This window comes from Geotrypetes seraphini, chromosome 5 (assembly GCF_902459505.1).
Source record: "Geotrypetes seraphini chromosome 5, aGeoSer1.1, whole genome shotgun sequence".
In the NCBI taxonomy this organism is placed as follows: domain Eukaryota; kingdom Metazoa; phylum Chordata; class Amphibia; order Gymnophiona; family Dermophiidae; genus Geotrypetes; species Geotrypetes seraphini.
Window position 1 is genome coordinate 256,057,952 of NC_047088.1, and position 21,868 is coordinate 256,079,819.

Consider the following 21,868-nt stretch of genomic DNA (forward strand, 5'->3'; position numbering starts at 1 on the left):
TAGTCTAATAGGTGGTCTCTCTAAGTAATGGCTGGAAAGCAGTATGAGGGTTTAAGTACAAAAGCCATTTCTTTCCAGCGCTTTTATTTTTGTTTTTATATCTCACTGGAACAATTTTCCTTCCTATTTGTTTTTTTTTGAAAAAAAAAAAAATTAAATTAAAAAAACTTTGTTATTTCAAACCTCGTTAGTTCAATCTTAAAGAAAAACTGTTGTATTATCCTTTTATAAGTTTTTCTGTAAACCACCCTCCAGTACGAGGATGTCTTTACAAGAAATTGTTGCTTCGAAAAATTGCATATCAGGCTGCTAAGTGGGATTCGGAACTGCGCATTTTGTTTGCTTCTTCGATTTCATACATGCATTTTCGAAAACTATTAAAGACATCTCTTTCTTTTTGTAAAATGATTAGCAAAGTCAGGAAGATGATATTTCTTTGATATTTCACTGTGGCGTACAGTCTCTTCTTGATGTAAACCGCATCGATCTGGAAGGTATTGCGGTCTAGAAATGTATTTTAATGTAATGTCATGTAACCACGTCGAGCCCTGTCTTGTTATAGGGAATTTCGCGGTATAGAAGTTGAAAGAATAGGATCGAACAGAGGACGTTTGCACTGCCATGGTATGACGTTTGTTGGATGTGTTAGTAAAAATGAATGACTATAGTCTCTACTGTATGCTAGTTATCCACAAGTGCTGCGGCTAACTTCAGTTAAAGCATTTGACATCTGTCTGAGCAGTTTGCCCACATACCACACACTGGGGGGCCACATTCTATGGTGGCAAGTCAAAGGCGCGCATGACAAAAACGCGCGGACAGTTGCGCGAAGACAACTGAGCGCAAGACAATTGAGCGCTATTATCTGGTGCTATAAAGTCCTATGTGCTATTGTCTTGCGCTCAGTTATCTTGCGCTCAGTTGTCTCACGCTCGGTTGTCTTAGCGCAGTTGTCGTTGCGCTCAATTGGATTTTATCACTGTATTTTTTATCATTGTACTTTATAAATTGAATTTTCATGGTTTTATATGTCAGTGTTTAATAAATTATCTCCAGAACATCTGTATCCACAGTTTTTGGTTTTTGTTTTTATTGGTGGATTGTTTTCAATGTGGATCATTGGTTCTCCTCATTTTTCTTTGTTGGGCAGACTAGATGGGCCATTTGGCCTTTATCTGCCATCATGTTACAATGTTTCTATAACCATAAAGCCGTATGACCTCACAATGCAGGTGTAAAGAGCCTTAGCCTATAGGAAGAGGAGATGCAAATGTTAAGAGCCTTAGCCAATAAGGAGAGAGATAATGGTTACTGCAGATGGGCATTTTTTTGCTACTTCAACTTGTCTGCAGTGTTCTTTGCTCACAGGTTTAAAGACAATAGACTGTTTTCAGTCCAATTCTTTATATATGAGTGTGCAAACCATTGGACCCCAGAGGAAGGCGTGTTCGCCGAAACACGGACTGTGTAGGGTCCGGTTGGATTTTTATCACTGTATTTTTTTATCATTGTACTTTTTTAATTGAATTTTCATGGTTTTATATGTCAGTGTTTAATAAATTATCTCCAGAACATCTGTATCCACGGTTTTTTGTTTTTGTTTTCATCGGTGGATTGTTTTCACTGTGGATCATCGGGTCTCCCCATTTTTCTTTGTTGGGCAGACTAGATGAGCCATTTGGCCTTTATCTGCCATCATGTTACAATGTTTCTATAACCTAAATCGGCTAACCTAAGTGGTGAATATAATCATATACTATATTAGAAAAATTATTAATCCCACTTATCTAGAGAAGTGGGAGTAATATTTTTTCTAATATAGTCTCTGTTTCTATAACCATACAGCTCTATGACCTCACAATGCAGGTGTAAAGAGCTTTAACCTATAGGAGGAGGACATGCAAATGTTAAGAGCCTTAGCCAATAGGGAGAGGAGGAGATAGTGAATGGGCCATTTGGCCTTTATCTGCCGTCATGTTACTATGTTTCTATAACCATAAAGTTCTATGACCTCACAATGCAGGTGTAAAGAGCCTTAGCCTATAGGAAGAGGAGATGCAAATGTTAAGAGCCTTAGCCAATAAGGAGAGAGATAATGGTTACTGCAGATGGGCATTTTTTTTGCTACTTCAGCTAGTCTGCGGTGTTCTTTGCTCACAGGTTTAAAGACAATAGACTGTTTTCAGTCCAATTCTTTATATGTGAGGTTGCAAACCATTGGACCCCTGAGGAAGGCATGTTCGCCGAAACACGGACCGTGTAGGGTCCGGGTGGATTTTTATCACAGTATTTTTTAGCATTGTACTTTTTAAATTGAATTTTCATGGTTTTATATGTCAGTGTTTAATAAATTATCTCCAGAACATCTGTATCCACAGTTTTTGTTTTCATTGGTGGATTATCGGGTCTCCCCATTTTTCTTTGTTGTGCTGCATTCCAAGTTGTGCACATAACTTCTGATTATTACTAATTAGTATCAATGATGAGATGTTAATTGCCAAACATTGGTGACAAATAGGCTTGTTAATAAAGTTATGTCTGCAAATTGGCCGTGTGCATCGATTTGCACACACAACGCAAGGCGCTATATACAGAATTTTGGGGTAAGCACACATCTTCAACCTAGAATGAAGACATTTTGCATATCGGTATATCTGCGCGTTTTATTCCACACAAGTATTATTTACCCATGTAGTCCTTATTTGCCTCATACACGAGGGATCTCACATGTCATAGGACCCCTGAAGAAGACATTCTGTCGAAACGCGGACCATGTTGGGTCCAGGGTCCAAAGCTTCCTAGCGTCCTAGAGGTTTTTATGTGGTTTGTCAAGTTTTAATATTATTTTAATATTAATTAAGTCCATCTCAGGAACATCATTTCTCCACACTGTTTTTTTTTTGTTTCTTCTTGGATTTGTCTGGGGAGATCATTGGGTCATTTCTCTTGTTTTCGTCGGACCTCACACGTCTTTCCATAATTTAAAATATACTGTATATGAGAGAGAAAAAGAGAGACAGAGAGAGAAAAAAAAAAGATTCCAGCTTTAACAGCTTTCAATGACTGTTGCAGTAACCCAGCATTACAGGCTCTTACTGAAATAGAAGTTTAGTAAACCCAAGGGAGTAGAAAAAAAGCCAAGTGCTCTGAAACTATTAGGTAATAAAATGATTACAGATCACTACAGTTACTGGTTTTCCAATAATGAAGTGGTATAATTAATATTGATTTGCCCTGTCTCACTGCTCGAGTCTCAGTCCTTAAGTAGGAAACCTCAAGGAAAAGTGAAGTTTAGCAGGGAAAGACAGTCTCTCTAGGTCAATTAAAATGAAATAAGGAACCTCTGCTAAAAACAAAGAAAGTCACGCTTTAGGCTCCTTTTACTAAGCCGCGTTAGGGCTTTAGCTAAACGGCTGTGCGTGCTAGACCTTAACGCCAGCATTGAGCTGGTGTTAATTCTAGCCATGTAATGCGGGTTTGGCGCGCGCTAAAAACGCTAACGCAGTTTTGTAAAAGGAGCCCTTTATCTCAGTAAAAAGTGAACTTTAGGCCTACTTTTACGAAACTGCGCAGGGAGCGGTGCTGAATGGCCCTCGCTGCTCCCTACGCCCATAAATTTCCTATGAGCGTCGGGAGCAGCGCGGCTCTCTGCGCTAAATTCTGCTAGCGCAGTTTAATAGAGGAGGGGGGTTTAGGCCTCCTTTTTTGAAACTGCGCTAGCAGTTTCTAGCGCGGGGAGCTGCGCTGAATGGTCCTCGCTGCGTCTGACGCTCATAGCCATTTAGCGCAGCTCCCCGTGCTAGAAACTGCTAGTGCAGTTTCGTAAAAGAGGGGGGGGGGGGGGTTGATGTTCTCCCTGAATGAAACATTTCATCTCTTAATCCGATGGCTAGTTTGAAAACTTTGGCGACAAAGATTTGAATAGGGAGCTGTAATTCACAGAACAGAACAAGCAGTTGGCGTAGTAAAGGGGGAGGGGGCGGTCCACCCCGGGCGCCATCTTGGTGAGGGCGCAGCCAACCGTTCTCTCCGCCCCTCGTTCCCCCACTGCCCTGCATGCATGCCGCTTCCCTTCCCCATACCCTTGTAACGTTCCTGGCATGAGCTGCAACCCCCAACCTGTGGTCATGCCAGCGTCGGCTCTTTCTCAGACATCACTTCCTGGAGCCGCACCCAGGTTGCTGTTCGCGCTAGGAATGTTACAGAGGCATGGGGGAAGGGAAGCGGTGTGCACATAACAGGATAGGGCGGGGGAAGGAGCATGTGGAGGTGGAGGGATGGAGAAGAGGGCGGGGGAGGGGCACCACTGACCCAGGCGCCTCCCACCCTCATTACGCCACTGAGAACAATAAATCAGAACAAATGAATAGCCTTACTGGGTCAGACCAATGGTCCATCAAGCCCAGTAGCCCGTTCTCACAGTGGCCAATTCAGGTCACTAGTACTTGGCCAAAACCCAAGGAGTAGCAACATTCCATCCAGAATCTCAAAGAATAGCAAGATTCCAGAATCCCAGAGAGTAACAAGATTCTAGAACCCCAAAGAGTAGCAACATTCCATACAGAATCCCAAAGAATAGCAAGATTCTGGAATCCCAGAGAGTAACAAGATTCTAGAACCCCAAGGAGTAGCAACATTCCATATAGAATCTCAAAGAACAGCAAGATTCTAAAATCCCAGAGATTAACAAGATTCTAGAACCCCAAGGAGTAGCAACATTCCATACAGAATCTCAAAGAATAGCAAGATTCCGTAATCCCAGAGAGTAACAAGATTCTAGAATCCCAAAGAGTAGCAACATTCCATACAGAATCTCAAAGAATAGCAAGATTCCGGAATCCCAGAGAGTAACAAGATTCTAGAATCCCAAAGAGTAGCAACATTCCATACAGAATCCCAAAGAATAGCAAGATTCTGGAATCCCAGAGAGTAACAAGATTCTAGAATCCCAAAGAGTAGAAACATTCCATGCTACCGATCCAGGGCAAGCAGTGGCTTCCCCCATGTCTTTCTCAATAACAGACTATGGACTTTTCCTCCAGGAACTTGTCCAAACCTTTCTTAAAACTAACTACGCTATCCGCTCTTACCCCATCCTCTGGCAACACGTTCCAGAGCTTAACTGTTCTGTATGTGACTGGGCTCCATAAAACAGATTCATGTTTGTCATCCTGTCAGAGATATATTTTTCCTTAAAACTTTAAAAGGTCACCTTTTTATATATTGATCACTTATCCACTGCTTCATGATTATTCCCTTATCTTATTGTTCAGCAAATACATTTACTGACACTGGCTGGCTTGGGTCAAGATTTGGCTATTAAAAATACATGCGATACAGAATTGATACCCCCACCCCTGAAAACATCTAAAAAAGCCTTTTTTGAAAGTGAAATGTCCAGCTTTTGGATGTTAGTAAAATGAATGACTATAGTCTCTACTGTATGCTAGTTATCCACAAGTGCTGCGGCTAACTTCAGTTAAAGCATTTGACATCTGTCTGAGCAGTTTGCCCACATACCACACACTGGGGGGCCACATTCTATGGTGGCAAGTCAAAGGCGCGCATGACAAAAACGCGCGGACAGTTGCGCGAAGACAACTGAGCGCAAGACAATTGAGCGCTATTATCTTGTGCTATAAAGTCCCCTCAAACATGACCCACAGTGATGCAAGGCCATGCTTCCCCTCGCAGCGGTATCGCATGTGAGTGTTACATTTATTTATTTATTAACTGCTCATCTCCCAGATCCAACTGGGCCAAACCCCATTTTCCGCCCCACTCAAAGCTGCGACCACCTCCCCCCAACCCCATAAGCTCCACTAAACCCAACCAAGTCGACATAAAACCTGTACCCCCCCCACCCCACCCCACAACACTGACACAAAACACAAATGGGAGGGAGGGATAATCTTTTCCTGAAGAGACCACTCTACTGTTCCCCTTTCCTCACAGAGTTCACTCCAGACTGCCAGAACATCCAACCAATCACGTGACTGCTCCACCCCATCACCTTAGAAACCTCCCTAATCATTTTTCTTTCTTACAAGCTCTGTCTATTAAACCTTTCTTACCTCCTCTTATAAACTTGTCAATCCTTATTCTACAGACCCTTGACAACACCTCATATATTCCCCTCACCCTCTGCCCCCCCCTCCCATTTTACCCACATCATCATTCAATAAATATTACCAGCCGGTGACATTAGCTCAGCTAATGTTATATCACAGCAGATATAACATTAGCTGAGCTAATAAGTATTCATATTACGCCTATCAAGATTATCTAAGCAGGTTATAAGCAGGTACTCAAGCATTTTCCCTATCTGTCCCGGTGAGCTCACAATCTGTCTAACCTACTTGGGGCAATGGAGGATTGAGTGACTTGCCCAGGGTCACCGGGAGCAGTGCAGGATTTGAACCCACAACCTCCGGGTACTGAGGCTGTAGCTCTGACCACTGGGCCACTCCTTCCTGGAGATTAAATAGCATAGAAGGGGAAGGTATGGATGATTGTGCATAGCACATGGGGCAGCGTGATTGGTGGGATCTTGGAAGTTATTGCTCGGCCATGGGTAGTGATGGGCGACTATGGGAATGGTATCAAGGACTGAAAAATAATGCATCCGTGTCAGGACACTTGCTTCTTTCACATGTAAGGCCTAAGGGCTCCTTTTACTAAGCTGCGCTAACGCCTCCGTAAAGCTGGCGTAGGTTTTTTCGCATAGCGCGGGGGTTAGCAACTGTTTTAATTCTTTGTAATCGTTGATACCTGATATTCCTATATTGTTGCATTTCTAATAAAAAGAAAGAAAAATATAAGGGACACGGGCAGTAATTTCACTATCTCTAACCAAAGCATAAGCCAACAAATGTCATTTCTTTGTAGAGGTTTCCTCATTGATCTTCTTGATAAATATAGCTATCAAACTTTCAATAACAATAATAAATTCAGTTTTACATACTTAAGCATATAAGATATATGTAATATAAACATTTTTAGCTCTTTTAAAACCAATATTAAGTACATTGATAGAAAAGTTGCATATGTTAATTCATGACCTACCGTAATTTGAGGTGGTTTCTAATCGCTGGAGAAACCAAAAGAGCTTAATTTATTTTTAGTTGAGGAGGTAATTGAGTGTTGGCTTTGTTCTTTCCCAAAGCTCAGTTTTGGAGGGATTCCAGTACCGGGAAAGCCAGGAACCTTTCTGAGGAAAAACTTTCACGGTTGCATTGAAAACCTTTATTACAATGGCGGAAATATCATTGATCTGGCAAAAAGACGCAAACCTCAGATCTACATTGTGGTAAGATGAAAAGAAGTCTTCATGTTGCTTTACCTCTTTCAAGATGTCCTAGTAATTAAAGCAGATTTAGTCTATTTATTTATTAATTTTGTATCCAATACTATCCCAATGATCTAAATGAGTTATAGCAATACATTCATAATATGGTTGGTATGAATAGCAGAAAGCTAGAACTGAACCCCCCGAACTATGTAAAGTATTTGTATATATGTATAACGAACTCTTGTAGATAATCAATTTTCTAATGAATCTAGAAAGATAACCAGGAAGTGAGTTGATCACATCCACTAGAGCAGGAGTCTCCAAACTTTTTGCCACGAGGGTACTTCAGCACTTTTCAGCGGGCCATAGTAAAAAACAAACAACAACAAAAAAAAACAACTCTTGATATATACTGTAATTTTTATTGAAAGCAGAAAATGTAATATCAAATTGGAGAATGCTTGATTTTTCACAACTGCAACAATCATTTGGCATAGCAAAGTCTCAAGTTTATAAATGGTTGCAGTTGAAGCAGGCCATTCAGAAGGGGTTCCCTTATTGGTGGAATTTAAAGGATCAGTATAGCTTGCTTCCAGGTAGATTTCCTAGGGCATCAGGTCGCCCAGTGGTATAAAATAATATCGGAATATTTGAACAAAAAAACAAAAACTAGTCTGAAAGATATTTGGAGCATTGAGATTAAGCAGCAGATTTCTGCTTCTCAATGGCCACGGATTTGGACTTGGAGGATGAGATGTACAACGTCAGCATCTGTGAGACAAATATGTTGTTTTTTTTTTTTGTTACATAGAAGTTTCTGGACCCCTGTTCATTTACAGAAATTAGATAGTTCTAAGTCTAATAGATGCTGGCACTGTCATCTAGACATAGGGACACTGGATCATCTGTTGTTCTATTGTCCTTTGATACTCAACTTTTGGAGGTCAATACGGGGACAGATTAATACCATACCTGAGTCATCAATTCCATTGACTTATGATGTAGTCATATGTAGGATGATATTGAATATTAACCCCCACCCCCGATATAAATGTCGGCTGTTCCTTATTATGATCGAGGTAGCCATGCAAATGGTTACTCGCAATTAGAAAAACTACGATCGCCTTAGTTTTACTTTCTGGTGGGCGAATCTTTGCTTATGTTATAAGTATGAAAAGATGAACGCTGATATGCTGGGGCACAATACGTTGTTTAAATTAGTTTGGGGGTCCATTGATGTCTTTTGTGGCTTCGTTATAGTTGTTTTTATTTTTATTTTTCATTGTGTAGCTCACACCCATCCAGGGGAGGGTGGGAGGGAGGGTGTGTTTTTGTTCCCTAATGGAAGAACGGATGGGAATGGAGGTTCATTCTCTGTATTGTTATTTAGGGCTCCTTTTATCAAGCCGCGCTAACGGTTTAACGTGCGTAATAGCCACGGGTTAAACCGCCGGCCGCGCTAGCCGCTACCACCTCCTCTTGAGCAGGCGGTAGTTTTTGGCCAGCGCGGGGGTTAGCGCGCGATGAAGAATCGCACGCGTTAAACCCGCTAGCGCGGCTTTGTAAAAGGAGCCCTTAGTGATCCTAAGTGCTTATTATGATGATTATTATTATATGTATGTATATTGTTTTGCACTTTTGTTGGCTTTGAAAATTTTTTTAAAAAAAATAATTCTTTATTCATTTTGAAACTTAAAATAGCGCCTACATGAATACATTACAGAATATATTAAAAAATAGCACATACAACTTTCAATAAAATATATAAATAACACTTTCACCCCCCCTCCTATTTCCATAAAATCAAAAATAATATCTCCCTCCTTCCCTCCCACCCCCCTCCCTGGATGTGTAAATTCTAATCAGGAGTAAAGGGAAACATCATTCAAGTAGTATCAATAAAGTGTCAATGGACCCCATACCCTTTTAAACCATTTATTATCTCCTTGCATAAATATCATTTTTTCGTATCTATAAACTAAACATTGTGAGTGCCACTAAAAAGTAAAATTCAAACGATCAAAATTTTTCCAATTTTTTGTGACCATTTGGATGGCTACCGCAGTCATAATACCCAACAGTCTGTTTTTATGTTTATCTATTGGTGGCTTGAGGGATAATAATGACGTACAGATTACCGTTTCATAAGATAACGGAATCACCGTCTCTAAAATCAAGTTAATATGTCCCCAAATAGATTTCCAGAAGGTAAGTATTAAAGGACAATAGAATAGTAGGTGGTCCAGTGTCCCTATGTCAAGATGACAGTGCCAAACACCTAAAGATATTCAAAAATCTATGATATTATCAGAAATTTCAAAAGGCAGGTTCCTACCATGGATAAAAAGACCTCAGTGTTTCAAGGAAATAAATCCCTAAAACTGTTGTGACAAAACTAAGTTTGTCATAGAACACACATCTTTGGTCATAAAAAAATTTGGTAGATTATATTATATTAATAGAATCCTTCATAACAACTAGAGACAAGCAAATGAAAAACCTGCACTTATCTTCGATATATCTTCTGATAAACTCTCCACTGCTCCACTGTCAAAATATGAATATACCTTCCCAGTTCAGTTTTCAATTGGTTTTAAACTGAACTGAGAAGGTGTATTCATATTTTCACAATGGAGTAGTGGAGAGTTTATCAGAAGATATATCGAAGATAAGTGCAGATTTTTCATTTGCTTGTCTCTAGTTGTTATGAAGGATTCTATCAATATAATATAATCCACAGAGTTTTTTTATGACCAAGGATGTGTGTTCTATGACAAACTTAGTTTTGCCACAGCAGTTTTTTGGATTTATTTCCATGAAACACTGAGGTCTTTTTCTCCGTGGTAGGAACCTGCCTTTTGAAATTTCTGATAATATCATTGATTTTTGAATATCTTTAGGTGTTTTGTAGATATTTTTGATATTCAGCTTGTATAGGTTTGAAGATGACAGTGCCAACATCTATTGGATTTTGAACTATCTAATTTTTGTAAATGAAAAGGGGTTCAAAAACTTCTATGTAACAAGAAAAACCAAGTTTGTCTCGTTGATGCTGACGCTGTACATCTCATCCTCCAAGACCAAATTCATGGCCATTGAGTAGCAGAAATTTGTTGCTTAATCTCAATGCTCAAGATATCCCGAAGGCTCATTTTTAGTTTCTTATTTATATAACTAGATATTAATTTAAAAGAACATAAGAACATAAGCAATGCCTCCACTGGGTCAGACCCGAGGTCCATAGTGCCCAGCAGTCCGCTCACGCGGCGGCCCAACAGGTCCAGGACCTGTGCAGTAGCCCTCTATCTATACCCCTCTATCCCTTTTTCCAGCAAGAAATTGTCCAATCCTTTCTTGAACTCCAGTACCGTACTCTGTCCTATTACGTCCTCTGGAAGCACATTCCAGGTGTCCACTACACGCTGGGTAAAGAAAAACTTCCTAGCATTCGTTCTGAATCTGTCTCCTTCCAACTTTTCCGAATGCCCTCTTGTTCTTTTATGTTTTGAAAGTTTGAAGAATCTGTCCCTCTTTCAAAACATAAAAGAACAAGAAGGCATTCGGAAAAGTTGGAAGGAGACAGATTCAGAAAGAATGCTAGGAAGTTCAAGAAAGGATTGGACAATTTCCTGCTGGGAAAAGGGATAGAGGGGTATAGATAGAGGGCTACTGCACAGGTCCTGGACCTGTTGGGCCGCCGCGTGAGTGGACTGCTGGGCACTATGGACCTCGGTCTGACCCAGTGGAGGCATTGCTTATGTTCTTATGTTCTTTTAAATTAATATCTAGTTATATAAATAAGAAACTAAAAATGAGCCTTCGGGATATCTTGAGCATTGAGATTAAGCAGCAGATTTCTGTTACTCACTTCTTATACCACTGGGCGGCCTGATGTCCTAGGAAATCTATCTGGAAGCATAGGACCGGCAAGCTATACTGATTTTTTTAGATTTCGCCAATCGGGGAACCCCTTCTGAATGGCTTGCTTCAACTGCAACCATTTATAAACCTGAGACTTTGCTGTGCCAAATAATTGTTGCAGTCGTGAAAAATCAAGCATTCTCCCATCTGATACAACATCATCTAGTGTACATATATCTGTCAGCATCCAATGCTTCCAAAAGAGCTTAGACTCGCCAATTTGAATCTTGGAATTTAGCCAAATGCACGCAGGATGTCAGCATGCCGGATTAAAAGGTAAGTTTAAAGCACTTTGAGGGGGTGTTTGGGGGGAATCCCCCAGTTTACTTAGAAAAGTTGCCACTGGGGGGTTTGAGGGAGGAAACCCTCCCCCCATTACAGAGGAAAGTGTAATTTTTCCCAGTGTTTTTAGTGAAAAATTACACTTTCCTCTGTAAGTAGGGGGTTCCCCCCCACCCCCAACGGCAGCGGCAACTGTTCTAAGTAAACTGGGTTTCCCCCCAAACACCCCCTTGTAGCACTTTAAACTTACCTTTTAATCCGACGCGCTCACGCCCTATGCATATATCTTAGCGGGTTTGTCCGCGTGCGATTGTCCGGTGCGCTGTAGTCCCATCACCCCTTACTGCAGTGGCATAGTAAGGGGAGAGGGCGAGGAGTGCCATATTGGTGGGGGCGCTGGCAACCCTCCTCTCCACCCCCTGCCTCTTCCCATTCCTCCCCCCATACCTCTAGTTGTTGTTTACGGCAGTCAAACAACGTGCTCTTCGCGATCCCATCGGCTCTCCTGCTGATGTCACGCATAGAAAGTGATGCCAACAGGTGAGCCGATGGGGTTGCGAGGAGCACGTTGACTGCCACCAACAACTTCAACTAGAGATACAAGGGAACGGGGGTGGGGGGGCTCACGTGGTAGGTGGGATCAGGGAAGGAGCGGGAGGGCGGGCACCCCAGGCTACACCGCTGCCTTATTGGACTAGCACAAAATCTATTTATTTTTAGATCTGTATTTTATCAAGTCGAACACGAGTTGATGGCATGTAACAACAACATATTGTTGGCTTAATCACGGATGGTCAAAGAATGTGACAAAATGCAAAATCACTCTTCCAAGACTGCATTAAAATGTTGTAATTTCCTGTGTATTGGTTAGCTGTGTGGTGATTTGCCAACTGCCCTATTTATGAAGTCGGTGTTTATTCACAAAGGATGGGTAGAGTGGATGGACTGAATAGGTATTTATTTGGTAAAGATCACCACACGGTATAAGGAAAACCCCCCAAAATTTGCCGCATATAAATGAAGCTCAAAAAATCGGCAAAAATATGAGGAGAGGGTGACTGCGAAACAGAGCTCTGTCGGGCATACTATGGACTTAGCCAGTTCTTTTGAATCCAGATAAGTTGGATTTTTTGAACTTTTATGATATTTGTGGTCCCATACTACTGACACTCTTTCTTTATTACACTTTGTGAACTTGAGGATTTTTTTGAAAGAGGGAAACTAATTAGTTATAATCTGTCACTTATATTTTTCATCCATTAAGTGTCTTAGCATTTAACCTTTATTTGAAGCACATTTTGATTACTTAAGAGACAATGGGGTCCTTTTATCAAGCTGTGTTAGGGGTTTAACGCGCGTAATAACGTGCGTTAAACTGCCTGCCGTGCTAGCCGCTAACGCCTGCATTGAGCAGGCGTTAGTTTTTTAGCCGGCCGCGGGGGTTAGTGCCTGATGAAATGTCCGATGCGCTAACCCCTCTAGCGCGGCTTGATAAAAGGATCCTGAAGTAAAAGGCTGCTAACTTTTTCTCACTGGGAGTGTCCGATGTGATGAAAAAAAAAAACAAAAATAAGAAACAAAAATATTACATTGTATATTCCAAAGCAAATAACTTTTTATTCTAGTAATAAGTATTATAGCAGCATTTGTCAAATCAGAAATAAATCAGTTTGGACATATACAATGGAGAGAAAAAAAACTCATACCAACAGTGCTGGCATCTTTCTGTATTGACTGAATGTTCATAATGTTTAGAAAACATTTTTTGACTTTTTATGAGACCTCAGGATCACCACTCCTCCGTCCCACCAAGGTGTATACACAGGGAATACAAGCAGTGAAATCCTCACTGGTCTCCTCAAAGTTTAAATACCATGCATTTCTTAGTGTGTTATTACTTAACTTAGTAACACTAATGGATTTGAGGTGCACGGCTGCGGTGGTGGGTAGACCCCTGACGAAACTTCAGTGAAACATGTCGGGTCTTACCGTTCAGTCCGTATGAAAAACAAAATTTCACCATTATTAAGTTAAGTAATAACACACTAAGAATGCATGGAATTTAAACTTTGAGGAGACCGGTGAGGATTTCACTGCTTGTACTCCCCGTGTATGCACCTTGGTGGGATGGAGGAGTGGTGGTTCTGAGGTCTCATAAAAAGACAAAAAAAAGTGTTTTCTAAACATTATGAACATTCAGTCAAATTAGAAACTGGATTTGAAAGATATAGTTAAACACCTTAGAAACAATTCTAGTTTAATTGATCAGATTTCTAAGGAAGTAATCAGCCTTTTTACACAGGCATCTTTCTGTAAGCATGGCACAGTTTCTCTAAAGAGACTGCCAGAGCGTGGGGATTTTATACAGAAAGTATCTCTTTCTAGTAAGACCTTCCCCTGGCTATTATGTACCACCCTATTGGATAAACCAAATGCCTATCTAACTCCCTCTCCTAGTCCACGCCTCCATTATTCCCTGGGGGTCCCTGAACAGGCATAGCTTCTAGAACTTTCTTCTTCTTGAAGTTTCCATTCTTCACACGGGTATAGCATGACGTTACTGGCTTGCATTTTCCTTTCAGCACTTTTCATAGTCTTTTCCAGCACTGTTTAGTGTCCTTGAGAAACTCTTCACAGCAAGAAGTCTACACACTCACATGCCACACATTAGCATCTCAGCATCTGAACTGAAACCAGTTTGCACAAGCCCATGACTAACAAGTTCAGCAAAAAGTAGGAATAGGTCTCACAACCTGTAAAAGTCTCCCAGAGGCTCCTGTCATCCATCTCAACCCCAATGTGATGTATCGGGTGAAATTATTTGAGCTTCAATAGCCATCACAAATTGCTTTGCCCAGGGGATACAGTTTCCCGATACTGAAGTCTCTAAAGCCTCCTCTTTTATAGGTTTCTTTTCTACAGTTTATATTTTATTTATTTTTCATTATTAAGATTTTCTTTACTTCTCTTTCTTTAATATATGAGCAGAGGTGTCCCCCCCCCCCCCCTCTCCTCATATGTATGTCGATTTTTTGATCTAGGTATTTATTTGCCATCATTTGCTCTGCTACTAGGTTACAATTAGGGCTCGATCTCCACAGTTCCATTAAGAGCAAAACGACTGTCTAACCAGCCTCAAAATGAGATGATACTTTAACGTTCCCATCACCATCAGTCATTTATATTTTATGCATCTGCAGATGCAACCAGCCTACGGAATCGTTATTACATTTGTTCAGTAATCGCAAGCAGTAAAGATTTTTGAATCAAAAACCTCTTTCCTGATCTTGATCATGCATGCAGGAAGAATACTGATTATTTTTCAGATTGACTCTGATGTGCAAGAGTTGAGCTTCCATGTACATAATGTGAAAAAAAAAAAAAAAAGCAGCGACAGTCTAGGTTCTGCAGGCGTGGACCACCAGTTAATGTAAGGGGAGGCTGGATGGCAGGGGGAGGGAAAGGAGAGACACGGAGGAGATGCTGAATGGCAAGGGAGAGAGAGGAAAGAGTTACTGGTTTTAAATGTAAAAAAATATCATGAGCGCACACTTTTCTATCAGGCCACTACTTGGGATAAGGAGTTTAAACATCTATTATTATCTTTTGCTTCTTATTTACATTTTAGGAAACAATTACACGTCTCCCTCCGAATCCAAGGTAGGTAGGGGCCAATCCCCAAACCAGCTTAAAGCAAATGCAAGAGAATTTAAACATTACCCAGTGGAGGCACGAGTAATGTTTAAATTCTCTTGCATTTGCTTTAAGCTGGTTTGGGGATTGGTCCCTAACCTATCTCATTTTGTGCTATACAGCTCTACGAGGATAACCAGAAATTGTAATTTATTTGCCTATCCAAAAATTACTGGCTGTAGATCCAGGTCTTTTCTGGATAGGACTTTTATGTTTCAAGCAAGTAAGCAGCAGTCCTGGTTGGGTTATTACATCAGTGGAGCCAGGCTATCTTACGGCGCATTTTGGAAAGACATTACGACTGTATTGTTTGATAAATTCATTTCCTAAATAGAAGTTATATTAATAACAATAATTCTACTCTGTCTATTCTTAAGACATATGTTGTACTTTTGCTATTTGTATTTTGTACTTCGCTGATTGTCCAGCTCTCTTCGGTGTAAATCACCCAGAAATCGTCTGATTGTGGCGGTATAGAAGAATAAAGTTATGTTATGTTGTTTGTGATTTTTTTGCGCTGGATTTTTTGCCTAGTTTTTAAAGGCTCCTGGACCTCCCTAGACCTTACCTGGTGGTCTAGTGGTGATGCAGGGCCGGTGCGATCATCCTACGCTCCTACCCTGTGCAGACCCGTCATGAAAAATGGCTGCCGTGAGTTCCCGTGGTCTCACAAGACTACATTGGGAAGCCATTTTTTATGACAGCTCTGCATGGGACAAGAGCATAGGAAGATCGATCCTGCCCCGCGTCACCCATATACCACCAGGTAAGGTCTGGGGAGGTCCGGGATGCAGGAGGGAGGTGGGGGTGGGTCAGAGTCAGCCCTAAAAGTTATCCACAAATTTCCCCTAACCCTTGCGCATTCAGAGGGAAAAGTGTAAAAACTTATTTGTTCTCCAAATATTAGTGTAACTAGTCTGTAAGCCCGTCACATTGACAGGTGCTAGAATAAGTCTGTCTGTCTTTCTGTCTCTCTCCCTCCCGCTGTGTCTCTCTCTCTCCCTGGCCCCCTTTCTCTGTCTGTCTTTCTATCCCACTCCCTGCCACTGTGTCTTTCTTCCTTTCTTTCTGTCTCCCTCCCTCCCGCTGTCTGTCTTTCAAGTTCCTTCATCCATTTGTAGTCTTATTAATTTTTTGTTAACTGCATAGAACTTAACGGTTATGCGGTCTAGAAGTTGCTTTTATGTTATGTAGATGCAGCAAAATGAACGGGAGAAACGATTGGATAATAAGGAATGAAATCTGAGTTGATAGGCAAAAAAAAAAGGTGGAAAAAAAAAAGCTGAAAGAAACAAACCAATGTTAGATATGGACATAGTAAAGGAGATAAAGACAGGGTGAGAGTAAAGAATTGCATGGGCAGAAGACCCTTGGAACGAGAGGTAAAGGATGACATGAAAGCAGTAACCAGAAACTTGGACCAACACAGTTAGAAAAATTAAATGAGCGCCAAGAAATTCAAGCATCTCTCCCCAAACTGGCATCCAATAAACCCTACCCCCCCCCCCCCCGCACACACACTTTCTCCAACTCTTTCTCCCACTGACTACATTCTCCTGGAAAAGTTTATTAAATGTTGTGGTGCCAACATTCTTCAACCCCTTTACCAACCTAGGCTTGGTGCAACTGACTGGCTGAATGCCTTATTCAGGCATATTTTATTTTCTCTTTAAGTAATAGAAATGCTTATGAAAAGTGCACAGTTGATCAGAAAGAGGTTCTAAGCCTTGATAATTGGAACTACTGATCATGAGTTTCAAAATGTTTGCTCATTCAACATTTTGTGCGTGTAAATCTTCTAAACTGGGTGATAAAAACTGTAAATAAAACACACGGTATCTGGCTTCCTAGTCACTTGCTTGCCATCTGCCAGTGAGACCTTTTGGCAGTATATAGGACCTCCCCTTACCTAAAAAAAAAAAAAAATACTTTCAGTGCCACAATTCTATAGACAATTAAAAAAATATGACAATTCAAAAATATGCTCAGAGACCCGGGGACACTGTGAGATAGTTATCTCAAAATTTTAGTTCCATCGAGAAATCAAATCATGAATTTTCATATAAAGGAAAAATGATGACTTATCTCAGCTCTCCAATCTGAAGGGTCCCGACATGGAACATGTTTTGTTCTCTGCTTCAGGGAGCCCCAGTCAAACTTTACATGCTGGCAAAAAAGGAACCGTGTCCCTGTTGACTCCGCATATCTTCCTTTCATCTTCAAACCTCGAATAAGACTTCCTCCAAGCAAATTCCGTTCGCCGCCACTCTCCGATATCTGTCCGTCAACCAATGTCTAATCCAGGTCACCACTTTGGGTCTTAACTTCGGCCCACTAACCCCCCTCGTTTACTAAGGTGCGCTAATCAAATTAGCATGCGCTAAACGCTAACGCATCCATAGACTTAACTTGTACACATTAGCGTTTAGCGTGCACTAAATCGATTAGCGCACCTTAGGAAAAGAAGGCCTAAGTTTATGGATGAGCCTCCTATGAGGGACTGAGTCAAAAGCTTTTCTGAAGTCCAGGTAGACCATATCTAACACACCTCCTCTATCCAGTTCTTTGATCACCCAGTCAAAGAAGTCAATCGGATTCATTTGGCATGGTTTCCCTTTGGTGAAGCCATGTTGTCTTGGATCTAGTAGCCCATTTGACTCCAGGTAGTTCACTAGTCTCTCCTTCAGCAGAGCTTCAGTTAATATTCTATCCTCCGAAGTGAGGCTCATGGGCCTGTAGTTTCCAACTTTTCTATGTTCTCACTTTTGTATAGAGGGACCACATTCACTCATCTCCTTTTCCAAGAAACCTCTCCCGTCTCCCAGGATTTATTGAACAAATCTGCAAGTCGGTCCTGCAAGAAGGTCTCTGAGTTCCCTCAGTACTCTAGGGTGGATTTCATCCGGTCCCATGGCTTTGTCTACTTTTAGTTTTTCCAGTTGCTCATAAACACTTCCTTCTGTGAACGTAGTGGTATCTACTCCATTCCCATATATATCATTGTCATCTAACCGTGGTCCTTCTCCAGACTTTTCTTCCGTGAACATTGAACAGAAGTATTTGTTTAGCACATCCGCTTTTTTTTACATCACTTTTCACATAGCATTTCTCAGCATCTTTCAGTCTCCCAATTCCATTTCTAGTCTTCCTCTTTTCTCCAGTATACTTGAAACAAAATCTCATGCCGGAATATGATCTCAGCTAGAGTAGGAGTGGATGAGCAAACCCTACTACAATATGTGCAGTTGATGTTACTTCTTGCAGGTGACTAATTAAATAGTTGCTTCTTTCATTAAAGTCTTGGGAGAAGTGCCAAGTTTTCACTGCTTCCTTAAGTAGAGATAATCTTGAATTAAGCAAAGCCTTTCGGTGAATGAAACCCAGAGTATGGGGGCAACTCTGGAAAAGGCTTGTTTGCAAATGTCACATTGGACGATTTCCTTTAGACAGGGTGTGGTTAGGGGTGATCCGTGGGATGACTTTAGCAGCCTTAGAGGTGCAAAGAGGGAGATTTCCTTCATCAAGTACTTTGGCCCATTTCCTGTAAGGGCTTTGAAGGTCATACTTGGAGTTTTCAATTAGAGAATGACATGGTGACAAAATTCATCACCATTCCCGTCCCCGCGGATAACCGCGGGAAACCATCTTCATGTCATTCTTTAAGGAGAGAGGGAAGAATCAGAGTATGAATGGTCACAATCACTGACCCAAAAGCTTTGCTTTGAAGAATGCTGGTGTAGATGGACCGAGGTCGAAATAGACACTAGAAAATGACATAAGATTATTTCCCGCGGTTATCCGCGGGGACGGGAACAGCGATGAATTTTGTCACCGTGTCATTCTCTATTTTCAATTTAGCCCTGTATTGTACTGGTAGCCAGTGAAAGTTTTGCATGACTGGTGTGATGTGATCGCATAATTTACAGGCTTCTATCAGTCTCGCTGTAGCATTTTGCATCAATGGGAACTGGTGCAAACTCTTTATACAGTGTTCTTGAAAGGTTGTTTATTGAAAAGGTAAAATCAAAGCAAATACATCCACTGTGGGGAGCAGCTGACCCAAAACGATAGTGATAGACCCAACACGGTCTGTGTTTCAGCTTACACAAGCTTTCCTCAGAGGCCGGGTCACTATACAGTACACATGATTGATATACTGAGAAGGATGTAAATGCAAATCAAAAACTCCTTTATCAAAAGAGTAGCCAAAGTTGAAAAGGTTTCTGCCCCTTTGTTTATGATATCCCCTTTTCTCACTGTGGAATAGAAAATGACACGGACACAAATTTTTCCCCGTCCCCGCAGGAACTCATTTTTCCATCCCATCCCGACGAGTTCTTTTCCTGCCCCTGTCCCATTCCTGTAAGCTCTGTCCTCATCTGCACAAGCCTCAAACACTTTAAAATCATAAGCAGCAACATTCTAGAGCTCAGATTGTGATGTCATAATGCCTCGTTCCACCAATGCCTAAGCTCCGTCCTCATCTGCACAAGCCTCAAACGCTTTAAAATCATAAGTAGCAACATTCTAGAGCTCAGATTGTGATGTCATAATGCCTCATCCCACCAATGCCTAAGCTCCGTCCTCATCTGCACAAGCCTCAAACGCTTTAAAATCATAAGCAGCAACATTCTAGAGCTCAGATTATGATGTCATAATGCCTCATTCCACCAGTGCCTAAGCTCCGTTTTCAAGCCTCAAACCCTTTAAAATCACAAGTAGCAACATTCTAGAGCTCAGATTATGATGTCATAATGCCTCATCCCACCAGTGCCTAAGCTCTGTCCTCATCTGCACAAGCCTCAAACGCTTTAAAATCCTAAGTAGCAACATTCTAGAGCTCAGATTGTGATGTCATAATGCCTCATTCCACCAGTGCCTAAGCTCCGTCTTCAAGCCTCAAACCCTTTAAAATCACAAGTAGCAACATTCTAGAGCTCAGATTGTGATGTCATAATGCCTCGTTCCACCAATGCCTAAGCTCCGTCCTCATCTGCACAAGCCTCAAACGCTTTAAAATCATAAGTAGCAACATTCTAGAGCTCAGATTGTGATGTCATAATGCCTCATCCCACCAATGCCTAAGCTCCGTCCTCATCTGCACAAGCCTCAAACGCTTTAAAATCATAAGCAGCAACATTCTAGAGCTCAGATTGTGATGTCATAATGCCTCATTCCACCAGTGCCTAAGCTCCGTTTTCAAGCCTCAAACCCTTTAAAATCACAAGTAGCAACATTCTAGAGCTCAGATTATGATGTCATAATGCCTCATCCCACCAGTGCCTAAGCTCTGTCCTCATCTGCACAAGCCTCAAACGCTTTAAAATCCTAAGTAGCAACATTCTAGAGCTCAGATTGTGATGTCATAATGCCTCATCCCACCAATGCCTGAGCTCCGTCCTCATCTGCACAAGCCTCAAACGCTTTAAAATCATAAGTAGCAACATTCTAGAGCTCAGATTGTGATGTCATAATGCCTCATCCCACCAATGCCTAAGCTCTGTCCTCATCTGCACAAGCCTCAAACGCTTTAAAATCACAAGCAGCAACATTCTAGAGCTCAGATTGTGATGTCATAATGCCTCATCCCACCAATGCCTGAGCTCCGTCCTCATCTGCACAAGCCTCAAACGCATTAAAATCATAAGTAGCAACATTCTAGAGCTCAGATTGTGATGTCATAATGCCTCATCCCACCAATGCCTAAGCTCTGTCCTCATCTGCACAAGCCTCAAACGCTTTAAAATCATAAGTAGCAACATTCTAGAGCTCAGATTGTGATGTCATAATGCCTCATCCCACCAATGCCTAAGCTCCGTCTTCAAGCCTCAAACCCTTTAAAATCACAAGTAGCAACATTCTAGAGCTCAGATTGTGATGTCATAATGCCTCATCCCACCAATGCCTGAGCTCCGTCCTCATCTGCACAAGCCTCAAACGCTTTAAAATCATAAGTAGCAACATTCTAGAGCTCAGATTGTGATGTCATAATGCCTCATCCCACCAATGCCTAAGCTCTGTCCTCATCTGCACAAGCCTCAAACGCTTTAAAATCATAAGCAGCAACATTCTAGAGCTCAGATTGTGATGTCATAATGCCTCATCCCACCAATGCCTAAGCTCCGTCTTCAAGCCTCAAACCCTTTAAAATCACAAGTAGCAACATTCTAGAGCTCAGATTGTGATGTCATAATGCCTCATCCCACCAATGCCTGAGCTCCGTCCTCATCTGCACAAGCCTCAAACGCATTAAAATCATAAGTAGCAACATTCTAGAGCTCAGATTGTGATGTCATAATGCCTCATTCCACCAGTGCCTAAGCTCCGTCTTCAAGCCTCAAACCCTTTAAAATCACAAGTAGCAACATTCTAGAGCTCAGATTGTGATGTCATAATGCCTCATCCCACCAATGCCTGAGCTCCGTCCTCATCTGCACAAGCCTCAAACGCTTTAAAATAATAAGTAGCAACATTCTAGAGCTCAGATTGTGATGTCATAATGCCTCATCCCACCAATGCCTAAGCTCTGTCCTCATCTGCACAAGCCTCAAACGCTTTAAAATCACAAGCAGCAACATTCTAGAGCTCAGATTGTGATGTCATAATGCCTCATCCCACCAATGCCTGAGCTCCGTCCTCATCTGCACAAGCCTCAAACGCATTAAAATCATAAGTAGCAAC

At 41.4% G+C, this 21,868-nt stretch overlaps 1 protein-coding gene across 5 annotated transcripts in view; it reads left to right on the forward strand.

The window, feature by feature from the left end:
* CNTNAP5 (contactin associated protein family member 5) overlaps nucleotides 1–21,868 on the forward strand; it is an 885,931-nt gene that overhangs the window by 541,597 nt on the left and 322,466 nt on the right. For 4 of the 5 annotated variants that reach the window (XM_033947244.1, XM_033947242.1, XM_033947241.1 and 1 more), the window contains one exon: nucleotides 7,166–7,309. In XM_033947244.1, coding sequence (XP_033803135.1) covers nucleotides 7,166–7,309 — 144 coding nt within the window. The remainder of the gene's footprint in view (nucleotides 1–7,165; nucleotides 7,310–21,868) is intronic. The other variant, XM_033947245.1, reaches the window with a different exon arrangement.